The sequence below is a fragment of the Chenopodium quinoa genome, unplaced genomic scaffold (assembly GCF_001683475.1).
Source record: "Chenopodium quinoa cultivar QQ74 unplaced genomic scaffold, ASM168347v1, whole genome shotgun sequence".
Classification (NCBI taxonomy): Eukaryota; Viridiplantae; Streptophyta; class Magnoliopsida; order Caryophyllales; family Amaranthaceae; genus Chenopodium; species Chenopodium quinoa.
The window spans coordinates 64973-80913 of record NW_018743669.1 but is presented as its reverse complement, the minus strand read 5'-3'; the positions used below and the strand labels follow the sequence as shown (position 1 = coordinate 80913).

Sequence of the window (15941 nt, the reverse complement as noted above, 5' to 3'; positions counted from 1 at the left end):
CTTTCATTTTTTGTATTGAAACCTTGTCAATGATGCTCTGCTGAAGATGATCTTGTCTGCCATCATATGTTATAGTTGGAATGCGAAAAGCTCCCATATGATAATTGCATTATATACTGTGATATTGAAAGATCTGCAGAACTAGATGAGATGAATGAAGGTGGAAAACACTTCAAAGTTGAACTGTGTCGTGGCAACCACGTCTCAGACTCTCCATCCTCATATCCGTCATTGCTTTCATCAAAGAGTGAGGTTACTGTATGACATTATTTTATTTTTAGCTTTTTAATATATACAAGTTTATATATTTTGAAATCACAAATTGAAATTATATTTGGGATTAGATGAGTCTTTCCCAGATAGTTGATGTTGGACTAGCATAGCAATTATGAGGACAAAAACAGCATGCTTCATGCCTTTCTTGACTGTTTTGATTTAGTCTTCCTTTAATATTTCACCAAATATTTGGACATTGGTCTTACATAATTTAGACTTCAAAATAATGTAAGTCTAAATTACATAAAATATTCTCCTAAACCCAGCCCAATTATGATATTGACAGATTGTTAATCTACACATTGTGTAGTACAATTTTTGCAAAGTCAATGCTGTACTACAAATCTGAAGGTTGAATGACCTCCACACAAGTTAAGCCTGATTTTAATTGATGAATAAATAATGTGATGACTATTTTCTCATTCATGCAAATAGGCATAACTTAATCAAGTTTTGTAGACTTCTAGCCATTGAGAGGGACAAAGAGGTGGAATAAGGAGCTGCATACATACAATGACTTCCATCTCTTCCCTGAAATCTCTCAAATCGACTTCGTTTGTTATTGTTGTAGTTCTCATTCTTTCAATTCAGTTTATTTTGATTGACGCCCATGGTGGTATCAGTCATGATCATGAAGATAGTCCAGTCAGTCATGACGAATCTAGTAGTACTCCCAAGAATGTCGATTCAAGGAAGCTTGTCATAGTCAAAATATGGTGTTTAGTCATTTTTCTTGTTAGCACCTTTGTATTTGGAGTCTCCCCCTACTTCTTACGATGGAACGAGAACTTTCTCGTTCTTGGGACTCAGTTTGCTGGAGGAGTCTTCCTTGGAACAGCAATGATGCATTTCTTAAGCGATGCCTCTTCTGTTTTTTCTAACCTCACATCCCTTGAATATCCATTTGCTTTCATGTTAGCCTGTGCTGGATATGTCCTTACCATGTTCGGTGATTGCATAATTATGTACGTTGCCAAGAAAAGCGCAGGGAAAAAGAGGGTGGCAGTAGAAGAATATAGAGATGAGGAACAACCAGAGAAAGACGAAGGAATGGAGCACAGCCCAATCTTCATAAGAACTACATCAGTTGGAAACTCTGTTCTTCTCATAGTTGCTCTTTGTTTTCACTCTATTTTTGAGGGCATTGCTGTTGGAATTGCAGGTAACCAACTTACTAACTTTAACCTAATTCAATATTTAATTTTCCTGCCTCTAAGTTTGTCTTGTTTTTGTTATAAAATTCAATTCTTAAACAATTCCCGATGTAGGAAATATATAAAATGCTTATTTAGTAACAGTTATATACTTAGTCCTTAAGACTGCATATATCATAATCGTTAACTATATTCTCACTCGAAAGACAAATTTATTTTTTGGGGTACAGATAATGAAGGAGATGCATGGAAGAACTTATGGACTATAGCCCTGCACAAAGTCTTCGCGGCCATTGCAATGGGGATTGCCCTCTTAAGAATGATCCCAAAGCGGCCATTTTTGGCAACCGTGGCCTACTCTTTTGCCTTTGCGATTTCAAGCCCTATCGGTATAGGGATTGGAATCGCCATTGATGCAACAACCGAAGGCCCTGCAGCAGACTGGACTTACGCCATTTCCATGGGATTTGCTACCGGGATATTCATCTATGTTGCTATTAATCATCTCATTTCCAAAGGTTATAAGCCACATTCTCCTTGTTACTTTGACACCCCATTTTATAGATTCTTTGCTGTTCTTCTTGGAGTTGCTGTCATTGCAGTTGTGATGATATGGGATTAAGATCCATCACAGTTGTATTTGAGGTAATTAATACAAAATTTCCATAAAACTTTGTTCATTTGTTGAGATGATTATACCATTATATATTACCTGTAGCTGTTTGTATATGTCTTTGCGAAATGAAATATGATTTGCTTGGAAGAATGATGTTATATTTAACTAGTAATCTGTATAAATCAGAAGCATAAACTTGGTAAAGATGAATGCCAGCCTATACGTCACAGACTCACAACCTGTAGAGATTCCAATTAGTAAGATGTTATTTCATCTGTGTGCCATGTCTATATTATTTTTATCGCTGTTAGATATACAAGATTGTACTCGTGCAAATGCATGGGATATATATTGGATGATCTCTGGGAGAGGACGCCAGGCCCCAAGGTGTTTCATGTACCAAATAATCAAAAATGAAAAAAAAAAAAAAAAAAATACACGCGGTCAAACAAACTAGCAGCTATTAGGCTATAATGTTACTCAGTTACTCTGCATTTTGTTGAGCTATAGCCAAGGAAGGTGGATCCTGATCCGATATTGAAATTTTCGGTGAACAAAGTGGGGATGAATCCCCATCATGAATTATAATCAACTGATTATTATTAAGATAACTTCTGTTAATTGATCCTTGATTAGCCAATTTGTTTCTGTTGATTCCACACGCAGCCCTACCATCCACGACGGTGTTATTCTTATCTTTAAATTTGGCTAGAGATGCAAGCTCTTGGACCGCCTTTGCAATCTCCTCGGTGCAAGCTACTACATCTGCTAGTATGGTGGCGACTGTGGCTGCTAGTTTTACATCTGAAAGATTGAGATTTTCTCGTATGTTTGATCTTAACAAGGGATAGAGATTTTCAGCTGCTTGTTTGGCATTTTGGACATGGTGATTTGCGTTCGAAGGTTGGTTCATTCTCTTGATTGCCAACGATAGTTCCTTCAGGGCTTTTCCTGATTCTGTGCTCATCATCATGCATGCTTCACGGAACTTGGCCTTCACTTCTGTTGGTGTCTTTGCATGTTCAATCATAGTAATCAAATGAAGTTAGCGTACAACACAGTAGTATGTAGCCAATGTAGGTCTAGTCTTAGCATATATTGACCCGACCTGACCTAACTCGACATTCTATACATAGCACATGTACTATAGGGTAGTTAACACAATGCAAGAGCATAACTGATTAAGTTAAACCCAACAAAAGCTTACTATCTCTGATTCTTTTTGTTTGCCCCAATTTTCTTTTTAAACCGTCCTTTAAAGGTTACTCCTTACTAATAATATACATAGAAACTACGACTTTAGTCTCACAAAAATACTTCAGGTCCAATCCCACCACTTTTTCCTCTTAGAGTAGAATTTGTACCTGGACTTGAGTATATAGGAAACTATGGAGAACTTCAGCTCTACAAGCACAACGCCGAGCCAACTCGCTTATATTCTGGTATTGTGTCCATGGATGATCATACTTGAAGTGTCTATGCCGAGGCTCCCACATTGCTAAATTAAACTGCTTACATTTCAGCATCTTAGGTAAACTAAAGTAGCAAACGAACAAAATCTTCACTGGATTTTTTCATTAATAATGAAGAAAGGGAGAAAAACTAACCAAAGAATCTACATTATTTTTGGAATCGACTACTTTCTTCAATCTGTCTAGTGTGAGTTTATTGTTGTCCTTCGAGAATGCATCCGAAGAAGCTTTCAAGTATTCTCCTCCGAATTCTGTCATCAAAATGTGTTAGTTCTTGCTCATAAATGTACGTCGTGGCTAGTATATACTTCGTATTACATCCCCAAATTAAAGGAACACGACTAGAGTAGTCAATCGAGGTACACGTATGGACGTTATGCTTGTACAAGATTTAAAGTTAGTAACATATTAACATAACTATGATAAAATTGATCGAGTAAGACATACATACGACGTATAATTTTATATTACCTTGAAAAAAATCGGCAAGGATTTCAAGATTGGTGGCAGCAAGTGAGTGAAGATCAGAGCCCGCCCAGACAGGGCATATGACGACATAAACAATAACAGCCGTAGAAGTTCCTATTAAAATGGTGGTAATCCTTCTACTTGCCATGTCTAGAATTTCATCCGTTCGATACCCCGATACACATATTAAACTGAATGTCAATATGAATATCGATAGTCCATAATCAAATCTCGTCTTTATCTTTGGGAAAAATCGTATAAATGTCATTACTCCAGCTGCAAATCAAAATTACATACACATTCATCATTACTATTAACGCAATTTATTTATTACTGCCTACCAAATAGAGACCCATGCTATGTCTAATTTTACGGTTTTGATGATCGTGTCGTGATTTTGTAGTTTATTTATGTACCTGTTAAGAAAACGGAAAGTCCAAGAAAAAGAGGCTCTAGCATAGGCAGCTTCTCCTCAGGAAGACTGGATAATTTGTGAGCTCCAACTGCTGAAAATCCACCTAGAACTGTTGCAACTACTCTATTCACCCCTTTTCTTAGCGTTGCACCTAGATATACAAGTCATCGTGATACACAAATTACAAGGTAACAAAATAATCTGTTAAAGGACGACCAACTTAACCAGATTAATTTGATGGTTGAGAGGTCTAGGAATATGTTATATACTCAATTAAACAATCACATTCTAGAAAACGTAACTCCCTAACTAGGTATTAATTGTCTAGGTACATGTCTAACCAAATGACCGCGTACTAAGATATAGTACAAGTAAGATGTTTAACACTTACCAACAGAGAATTTGAAGACAACCACCACGGTGAGAACGGCCCACATTGCATCGACACCCAAGCCATTGTAGAAAGGATCAAAGTAGTAGAAGAGTGAGACCAATGTGATGGCAAACCCAACTTTGATAGTGTGAACAATTCTCCTAGGATCATCTTTAGCAAGTTGCTTAGTTAACTTTGAAATATCACCAACTTTAGTCTTCAAATTTTCAAACTTAGCATTAAAACAATTTCTTGTGTGACTTGATGTTTCTTGGTTAGGGCTCTGACGATGGCTCTCCATTAATTAGAATTTTATCTCTCTTATTGTAGAATTAGTTAGTTAGTTCTTAGGAGTATGAAGAGAGATTATAAGTAAAATAAGTGAGGTGTTTACTTAGATAAGATATAATTTTATACGGGGTAGGGAAGAACTAGTGACAACTTTAGTTGGAGTCACAAATTTTATTTGGGGCGGGTATTTCTAGTATTATAAGCTTTTTTAGGCAAAAGGAACAAAAAGGAGTACATTATAAAATGTTTCCACCCTAATTGTTGGCAAATGTGTGTGTGAGAATTTTTTTTAAAATAAAAAACAATTTATATTACAAAAAAAAAAAAAAAAAAAGATTATAAAAACACTCATTCTAGTATATCGAGTATGTTATCCTACTTTAAAAAAAAAAATAAAAATATGAATATTAGCCTTCATTTTGGAATTTTTTGACTTTTTTTCACCCGAAAATAAAAATTGTCGAAATGTTTACCATGGTCCCTAATACCCCCCGGGAGTCCAATTGGCTGGGTAGAACCATCCAATTTTCCTTTAAACGATCAATTTAACAGTTTACAACTTGTACCGATTTCATTAACTCAAGCCTATATACCACGAACATTTATGACAACATATAATGATCATATATGGTTCCAAACGGCATTATATAACCCCGATATGTATCCCCTAAAATCTCAATACTTTTCGACACCGGGCCCCGAACAATCGAAATTTCTTAAAAAGCGTGGATATTAGCCTTTAATTTTGGAATTTTTTTGACTTTTTTTCGCCCAGATATAAAAATTTCCGAAATATTTACCATGGTCCCTAATACCCTCCGGAGTCCAATTGGGTGGGTGGAACCATCCAATTTGCCATTAAACGACCAATTTACCGGTTTACAACTTGCACCGATTTAATTAATTCAAGCCTACCACGAACATTTATGACAACAGATAATAATCACATATGGTTCCAAACGACATTATATGACCCCAAAATGTATTCCCTAGAATTTCAATACTTTTAGAAACTGGGTCCCGAAGACACCAAAAATTCTCAAAAAGCGTGGATATAGCCTTTAATTTTTGAGTTTTTTGACTTCTTTTCGCCCGTAAATAAAAATTGCCGAAATGTTTACCATAGTCTCTAACAGCCTCAGGGCCGGGAGTCCACTTGGGTGGGTGGAACCATCCAATTTGCCTTTAAACGACCAGTTTTCCGATTTACAACTTCTGCGATTTCATTAACTCAACCCTACCGCACGAACATTTATGACAACATATAATGATAATATATGGTTCCAAACGACATTATGTGACCCCAAGATGTATCCCCTAAAATTTCAAGACTTTTCGACACCGGGACCCGAAACATCCAAAATTTCTAAAAAAGCATGGATAATAGCCTTCAGTTTTAGAATTTTTTGACTTTTTTCATACGGAAATAAAAATTGCCGAAATGTTTCCCATGTTCCCTAATAACCTTCGGGAGTCCAATTGGGTGGGTGGAACCATCCAATTTTCCTTTAAACAACCAATTTATCGATTTACCATGCACCGATTTCATTAATTCAAGTTTTCCACGAACATTTATGACAACATATAATGGTCATACATGGTTTCAAAAGGCATTATATGACCCCGAGATATATCCCCTAAAATCTCAAGGCTTTTCGACATCGGGCCTCTAAATCTCCAAAATTTCACAAAAAGCGTGGATATTAGCCTTCTATTTTGGATTTTTTTGACTTTTTCGCCTGAAAATAAAAATTGTCGAAATGTTTACCATGGTCCCTATATCATCCGGGAGTCCAATTGGGTGGGTGTAACCATCCAATTTGCCTTTAAACGGTCAATTTACCAGTTTACAAATTGAACCAATTTCATAAATTCTTGCCTACCACAAACATTTATGACAACATATAATGATCATTTATGTTTTAAAACAGTAGTATATGACCCCGAGATGTATCCCCTTAAATCTCAAAGCTTTTCGACACCGGGATCCGGAACCTCAAAAACTTCTCAAAAAGCATGGATATTAGCCTTCAATTTAGAAATTTTTTGACCTTTTTTCGCCCGAAAATTAAAATTCCCAAAATTTCTCAAAAAACGTGGATATTATCCTTCAATTTTGGAGTTTTTTGACTTTTTCTCGCCCGGAAATAAAAATTGCCGAAACGTTTACCATGGTCCTTAATACCCTCCGGGAGTTCAATTGGGTGGGTGCGTGTAACCATCCAATTTTCCTTTAAATGGCCAATTTACCGGTTAAACTTGCACCGATTTCATTAAATCAAGCCTACTACGAACATTTATGACAACATATAATAATGATCATATATGGTTCAAAACGGAATTATATGACCCCGTGATGTATCCCCTACAATCTCAAGTCTTTTCGACATTGGGTCCCAAAACCTCCAAAATTTCTCAAAAAATGTGGACATTAGCTTTCAATTTTGAAAATTTTTGACTTTTTTTTTTCCACCCGGAATAAAAATTGCCGAAATGTTTATCATGGTCCCTAGTAACTTCCGGGAGTCCAATTGGGTGGGTGGAACCATCCAATTTGCCTTTAAACGACTATTTTACCGGTTTACAACTTGCAGCGATTTACTGGTTTACAACGGCCAATTTAATTAACTTGCAGCGAACCTGACTTGAACCGAAATTGACCCTAACCCGTTTTAACCCATCAAAACCCGAATTTAACCTGACTTGTTACTAACCTGACCTGAATTCAACCCGACTCGAATTTAACCCAACTTGTTACAAACCCGACCCGAAATCAACCTGATTTGTTATTGACCTGACCTAAAATTAAACCCGACCTGAATTTTACAAGACCTATTACTTACCCGACCCAAAAATTCAACCCGGTCTGTTACTAACTCGACTCGAAATTAACACGACTTGTTATTGACTTGACCTAAATTCAACCGAAATTATTCTTGACCCAATTTTAATCACCTTAAATGCAATTTAGACCACCTTATATTGTTGATCAAAGAATTTTGTCTAGGGAGACCCAGTCGGTCCAGGCCAGCAAAAGAAAGGAGCATCATCCTCAAATTTAAGAGTTAAATATAGTATATATTTGATTTGTTGTATGGTCAAAGGAGATAATTATCTTCCTAAATTATAAACTATAGTTCCCTAGTGTATTGCCATATATATTATAGTAAAAGGAAATAATTAGCTTGATAAATATGATAATTATTTGTTTATAGTTAGTTGAACCCGAATATGACCTGACTTGGAAATGACCCGACCTAATTGTAACCTGCAAATTAATGACTTGAACATAATCCGACTTGAATCCGAGAATGAATCGACTTGAAAATTACCCAACCTGATTAAAACCCGCGAATTATTGACTTGAACCGAACCCGACTTGAACCCGAGAATGACCCGACCTGATTATAACCTGCAAGTTATTGACTTAAACCGAATACGACTCAAACCCGAGAATGACCCGACCTGATTCTAACCCGCAAATTATTGACTTGAACCGAACCTGACTCGAACCCGAGAATTACCCTAAGCCGGCCCGTTTTAACCTGAATTAAACCCGACTTATTGTTCACCCGAGCCGAATGTAACCCGACTGGTTATTAACCCGACCCAAACCCGATAAGAAGTATGGCCCGACGTGACCCGACTCAAGCATGACCCAACCCAAACCCGACCCGCATAGGTTATGGAATTAATCTTAATTGACCCGACGTTGACCCGACCCATTCTTACCGACCAAAACCCGACCCGTTTACCCGAATTGACAGCTCTAGGCTCATGTTAGGTATAAATATATCTTTGATTGGGCTTAGCTACCTAGCTAGGCCCATCACTTAATTAGCTAATACAGGTAGTCTTGTTTAATTACTTTGTATAATAAGACTCTATTTTCTTCACCATACAAAAAAAAAAAAAAAAAAAATATTCAATCTAATTTACACTTATGTAAAATAATTTCAGTTCAATAAAAATTAATAATTTTAAATAACAAATATAGTAATGAATTAGAAATTACTGTGTAAGTTTTAATCTATAAAATAATTTCAGTTATCTAGTATAAATAATTTACGTATGAATACACATTCTTGTTTACTTTGTTTAAAATTGATACAATACGTATTTACAAAGCAACCATATTACACCTACTCCCTCTTAGTATATATTTTGAAGCGACTTTTTGATTAAGAGATCATTTTTTGTTTCCTTATAATAAACAAAAATGAAGGGATCGACTTTATTCTAGATGCTCGAGCAAATGGCCAATACTCAGTAAAGTCGTCATTTTCACGTACCAAGTGAACGCATGCATGCATGCATGCATATATATTTAAGTAGTGTGTAATATATAGAGTAAGAACACAAGAGCTTTGATAGACGAATTATTTCCCTTTGAGTACAGTGCAAACCAAGCGTAAATTCAGAGTGCCAAACAAGGTGCGAAGTTGGTGCAACTGCAAACTACAATTACATTTACTTATAATATCAGTGTATGTAATATTGAAATATTTTAAATAGTGTGTGGCGATGCTACTTATGGGTTGATTATTTGAATTTCAAAGTATAAACTATTACATAGTATAATTGATACATTTTAAATAGTGTGTGGCGATGCTACTAACGGGTTGATTATTTGAATTTCAAAGTATAAACTACGAAGTATTACATAGTATAATTGATACGAAGTAGTAAATAATATAAAGGCTAATGAAAAATAAACGGCCCAACTTCGAATTATGGCCAGTTTACATTTACTGAACTAAACTGATTGGAGCTGAATTGAAAGTAAGTAAATGTGAACAGACCCTTAGATATATTTGACGAGTTGTATATGAAAAAAAATAATTTAATTAATTATAGTTAAGATGAAGAGTTATAACTCAATCAAATCATTTTGAGCTTATTATTAGTCTTGAATTCAAATCTATAATAACCATTATGTATGTTATCTATCACTAGAGAGTACTTCTATGACTCTCCCCCCCCCCCCGTAATCTAGAAGGTTTAGTAGCTTAAATTGGGTCAGGATTTATAAAATATTTTGAATAATCAAATGCATATTCATACACTCCACGTTTTAATAAGTGTTACATATATTCTGACAATTTAATATATTTTCAACAAAAAAAAAATTATAAGTTTTCGCCGGCTCAATAGAATTTAAAATTACATGCTCCTGATTTCCGAAAAAACTTTTATAATTTTCTTAGTTTATTATTTTTTTATTGAAGAAATAATTTTCTTAGTTATTGTTTTCATAAATTAAATTTTTTTTTTCTAAGTAAAAATTAGACACTTCTTTTAATCTTTTCTAATGATTTGTATACACCAAGCTTGGCTCTCGCAATTTATTACTTCAATTGACTATTCATCTAAAAAAAAATTAAACGAAGAAGAAAGTGAAGTTTAATGTTCATTAATTCTTACTGGTTGAATTAATTTGACATAAAAAAATCAATAGACAAGAACAGTTAGTAATCTTTATCATCTTTATCTTGCTTGAAAGAAAGGCAGATAAAATGTCCTCCTCATGCCGTGTCATGTGTATGATCAATCTATTAACTCCTTGAAGCTCCGCTTAGATTCACATATATTTTCCTATTTGATCAATATCTTATTCACGCTAAATTTACCAAATTTGCGCACCCCACAGCTATAATGATCATGTAAAGGGATGGATTAATTGATTGAATGATGTAATAATGGTCATTAATAAGCTAAAATTACTTATCTTTAATAATGATATTAAGTTAAGATATTAAGTTATTTTAGTGTTGATCTAATCATTATAAGTCATTTAGGATTATGCGTATATAGAAATAGGGATGGGTCATGTTCATTCGGTTTTGGTTAAAAGTATATAAAAATAGTGTAAACTTTAATATTAGTACTGGAAGGTCATGTTATTGTATGTTCAGTTCATATCGAATTTAATATTCTCGATAACTTTAAGTTGGGTTCGAAATCAAGTTATTAAGTTGGGTCAACAATCGCCAGCTCTAATAATATCACTCTATAAAAATTATCACATGAAGAATTGAAAGTTATACAGATTTATTAATATATACTAGCTAAAATGAGTGTGAAACAACTTCCAAATGACAATATAAGGTCAAGTAATATCCATGTAATTAAAATTGTCTTGTATAGCACTCTATAGTGATCGAGACCTTAATTATTCAAAAACCTGATTTAAATTTACTCAACCTACTAACCTAGGCATAAACTCCTCACCTTGTCACTCCTACATAAACAACTGTTTAAAACTCTCACTTAGCCTCTCTTCACTTTCACAAAAACGTATCATAAATACCGAGATCGATATCGAGTTTTAGATAGAAGATCTATGGGTGCTTCCACTCTTTCCTTGCCAGCATTTGCTGCGGCCATTTTTCTTTTCTTGGCCAACAATGTTTGGCATTGTCATGGAATAACTAGGCATTATACGTTTGATGTATGTGTCCCCTCTTTTATGAACCAATTTTATTAATTGCTATGATCATGCATCATTATAATCTTTTCTTACAGTGTTATATCACCCTCTTTAGTGAATAATTTGATCATATATATTGTATGATTGAATTGATAACATTTATTATAAAGTTATTATAACTTTATATTATGACTTTGTAGGTAAGATTGCAAAATGTGACACACTTGTGCAAGACAAAGACCATGCTCACTGTCAATGGAAAATTCCCTGGGCCTCCAATTGTTGCTAGAGAAGGCGATCAAGTTGTCGTTAAAGTTGTTAACCATGTCCAAAATAATGTCTCCATCCACTGGTATGATTTTAGAGCAAACTAACCACTAGTAAATTTAAACAATAATTATATATTATGTGCAATTAATAATAATAATAATAATAATAATAATAATAATAATAATAATTTGCAGTAATTATATTGTTGTTTGCAACTTTGCATAATGATGATGAAATTTTATATATAGGCATGGAATCCGGCAAATGGGGAGTCAGTGGGCTGATGGTCCGGCCTATGTAACACAATGTCCAATTCAAAGTAATCACAGTTACGTGTACAACTTTACAATAAAAGGACAAAGAGGGACTCTTTTTTGGCACGCCCACATCTCATGGCTTAGGGCTACTTTATATGGACCTATGATCATCCTCCCTAAGAAACATGAACCGTATCCATTCCCTAAGCCCCATGAGGAGAAAACCATAATCTTTGGTATACATACATCGCGTTTAAATCTTTACTTTTGATTAAACATAAGAGCACAAATACACACTTGTATGATACTAATCATTTTACGTGGTGGTGCACGAAAAATGTGTAGGAGAGTGGTGGTACAATGACACTGAAGCAGTCATTCGTCAAGCCCTTCAGAGTGGAGGAGGCCCTAATGTGTCCGATGCTTATACATTCAATGGATTTCCGGGGCCATTGTACAATTCATGTACAGGGGCTAAAGGTGCTTAATTCGATATGCCTAGTAACATTTTGCTTTCCTTATAACAACAAAACTTTATAATTTCAATATTGTTGTATATTAGGTTTGGAAGATACATACAAGCTAAAGGTCAAGCCAGGGAAAACTTACCTCTTGCGTTTGATCAATGCTGCACTCAACGACGATTTATTCTTCAGTATAGCCAACCACACCATGACATTGGTTGAAGCTGATGCAGTCTACCTTAAGCCATTTGAAACCGACATTCTTCTAATAGCACCAGGCCAAACCACCAATGTTCTCCTTAAGACCAAGCCTATTCCAAGCCATACCTCTTACCTAATGGCGGTTAGCCCCTACTTTACCGGTAGTGGTACCTTTGACAACACAACCGCGGCAGCCATACTAGAGTACGAAATGCCACCAAAGCTCTCATCCATTCACAAGATCATTAACGTTACATCCAAAGATCTTCCTCGTCTACCTTCAGTCAATGACACTTCATTTGTAGCCAATTTTAGAAACAAGTTTCGAAGTTTGAACAATGCTAAGTACCCCGTTGATGTTCCACAAAAAGTTGATAAAAACTTCTTCTTTACAGTAGGACTTGGAACTAGCCCTTGCCCTAAGAACCAAACATGCCAAGGGCCTAATAACAACACTAAATTCGCGGCCACAGTTAACAACATTTCTATGGCTCTCCCATCAACTGCTATGCTTCAATCCCACTTTTTTGGCCAAAATGATGGAGTTTACAAGACCAATTTCCCTCAATTCCCTCTCAAAGAGTTTAACTACACCGGCACGCCCCCGAACAACACCAATGTGATGAATGCTACTGAAACTGTTGTGATCCCTTACAACACAAGTGTTGAGGTTGTTATGCAGGACACTAGTATTGTTAGTGCCGAGAGTCACCCTCTTCATCTTCACGGCTACAATTTTTATGTTGTCGGTGAAGGTTATGGCAACTTTAACCCTAACAAAGATCCTGCCAAATATAATCTTGTTGATCCTGTTGAAAGGAACACGGTGGCCGTGCCTTCCGGTGGTTGGGTTGCTATTCGATTTAGAGCTGATAATCCAGGTTAGTGTAACACATTCCAATAAAATTTGTCCTGTCATTGTAATTTTAGGCATCATGGGTCTTAAACGAAGTACATACATATATAGTAACGTACCCTTGTCATTCACTAGTCTAATTTAAATTGGTAGAGCCGTAGAGAAGTTGATTTTAATAAAATCACAATGATATAGCTAGAAATTTCTCTTTAATTAATTAGCTAGGATACAAATTAGTAAATGTGGCTAATATTCACCAATTAATAATTGAAAATCATATGACATGACAACTAAACAAGTGTCACATTAACCTAAGTTTTAATATAAAGCAATGAACATGTACTATCAATATATCATTTTCATGTAGATTTCATGCTTAATAAATTGTTACAAAATAATAGATTAAGATATAAATACTATTATGATTAAGAAAGAGTGAAGATCTTACTAAGTAATGCTATGAAACAGGGGTATGGTTCATGCATTGCCATTTTGAGGTGCACATCAGTTGGGGACTAAGGATGGCTTGGATTGTCCTAGACGGCAAGCTACCCAATCAGAAGCTGCCACCTCCGCCCGCCGACCTTCCGAAATGCTAACTGATCGATCACACAGTACCCTGGCCATCTGCCATTTTGATTGCTAAAAAGAGGAATTGAATTGATTTGAATTTCAGCTTTTGTTTGTTATGGGATTTTGCTTGAGTGAGGATTGTAAGTTGTAAAAGCCAGCTGAGGAGTTTAATTTAATTATTTGTACATGTAGAATAATAAAGGCGGCTTTGTAACATTTGATTTTCCTAAGTTTTACTTTCAATTTCAATAAGAAAAAGGCGTTTTATTTCAGTGTAAGATCTCTAATTTGCACAAGACTTATTATTCTTGATTGACACATTCTCCAATCTCCATGATCTACATAGCCAATACATAATTGACTTTCATATGTACGTTTTAGGATAACTTGGTCTCTTGAAAATTTTAATTGTAATATAGGGTCTCCCAACCATACGTTAAAGACAGCATGCACAACTTACTCCGTTTTAAAGTCTAAATATAATCAAAGTGATTGTATATACAAATAAGTTATCAATGTATTATGGTATAATGATGGAAATATTATTTGGAAAAATAACTAACAAGATTTTTGACTAGAAACGTTCATGTACTATTTCTTCTACTTTTCCTTCGTTCTTTTTTTTTTTTTTTTTTTGAGATTATGAACTGGGCCCTGCAATTTGGGCTGCAATTTGGGCTTCACATTAAGAATTTAAGACAACAGCCCAGTCCAACTCTTTTTTTTTTTTGAAAGAAAATCCGTGGCCCTCTTTTTAACAGCATTCCGTAGCCATTACAAAAGGAATCAGCATCAGCCACATAAGGGAGTACTATGAGTCTATGATATTATAATTACTCGTATATTTTTTATTTGAGGAAATTTGATACTTTATATTAGCCATATTATGGTTTGTTTTTCATGGCAGAATACACAACACAACCACACAGACAATACAAATTACACTACGGAGTACTTAACCATTACATCAAGATCTCATTACTTTATTAGTAATTACATTAGTTACTTTGATTAATTTTGTTAACAGGTAAGAAAAACAAAAACATTACGGAACATTAATTTGCTAATTGGAAGCAGATAAATTATTTTTCACATGGTAGGAGTACATTACCCAAAATTTGTGAGACGAATGAAAAAATCAAGCTAACAGAAGATGAAGTCAATCATAACAAAATCTAACAAACAATTAAGTTGAACAAATCACTGTCTTGTCATTAACAGAAGCGACTGGTAATGGCTGTTGACAGACAAGATACAAGTTCAGATTAACTGTACCAAATTTTAGGAGTTGTAGTGGGAATAGGGAGCTAATTTTAAGGGTCAACAAATTACTTTATTCTAAATAAGCTCTAGCTAAGCTAAGCTACTACTTTTGGTTTTCTAGCTACTTCAATTCAACAACTTTCCCTAATTTAAATTCATTAGGTAAAATTTTAGAGTTTATAATAAAGTTTAATTTGCTTTGCTATTATAAATCTAAACTGTTGTTAATGGACAAAAACTATATAAGAGGACATACTTGTAACCTAGCTACTCCGTAATAGATATTGTCACAATAATATAATAACATTATTATAGTAATGTTGTTGACGTGCAATTTACATGCATGCATGCACATAATAATTGTATGGCAAGCTTATTTTGAGGGCCTTTAATAATATAATTAATTAAATTAAATATCCTTGAGTACAGTAGAAAGCAAGGTATAGTGTCTTACAAGCTGCATGGTTGGTGTAACTACAGTGCAAACTACTACGGACTATTACTACTTGCGTTTGAATTGCGATTGATATATACTTCAAACACTCTAATTAATAAGTTTATT

The 15941-nt window shown here is 34.8% G+C and overlaps 3 protein-coding genes across 4 annotated transcripts; 2 read left to right on the top strand and 1 right to left on the bottom strand.

Annotated features, from left to right (window-relative positions):
- The first annotated feature begins 97 nt into the window (after positions 1 to 97).
- On the top strand, positions 98 to 2796 carry LOC110683334 (zinc transporter 1-like). Of its 2 annotated transcripts, XM_021859681.1 has the most exons (3): positions 98 to 1438; positions 1661 to 2075; positions 2713 to 2796. In XM_021859681.1, exons 1-2 carry the CDS (start codon positions 790 to 792, stop codon positions 2050 to 2052), a joined length of 1041 nt encoding a protein of 346 aa, XP_021715373.1. In that variant the 5' UTR covers positions 98 to 789; the 3' UTR covers positions 2053 to 2075; positions 2713 to 2796. The 2 variants fall into 2 exon arrangements, with proteins under 2 accessions (XP_021715373.1, XP_021715372.1); XM_021859680.1 differs by lacking the exon at positions 2713 to 2796 and having other exon boundaries at positions 1661 to 2491.
- LOC110683301 (aluminum-activated malate transporter 2-like) lies at positions 2531 to 5513 on the bottom strand (the record flags this gene model as incomplete). The annotated part of the gene is made up of 7 exons (XM_021859649.1): positions 2531 to 3058; positions 3411 to 3554; positions 3654 to 3769; positions 3990 to 4262; positions 4403 to 4552; positions 4793 to 5057; positions 5478 to 5513. Coding segments are annotated over 7 exons (1512 nt in total), but the record flags the coding sequence as incomplete, so codon positions are not given.
- Positions 5514 to 11286: 5773 nt separating this feature from the next.
- On the top strand, positions 11287 to 14332 carry LOC110683333 (laccase-17-like). The gene is made up of 6 exons (XM_021859679.1): positions 11287 to 11516; positions 11696 to 11847; positions 12014 to 12258; positions 12368 to 12502; positions 12585 to 13568; positions 14012 to 14332. Exons 1-6 carry the CDS (start codon positions 11409 to 11411, stop codon positions 14140 to 14142), a joined length of 1755 nt encoding a protein of 584 aa, XP_021715371.1. The 5' UTR covers positions 11287 to 11408; the 3' UTR covers positions 14143 to 14332.
- The last annotated feature ends 1609 nt before the right edge of the window (positions 14333 to 15941 follow it).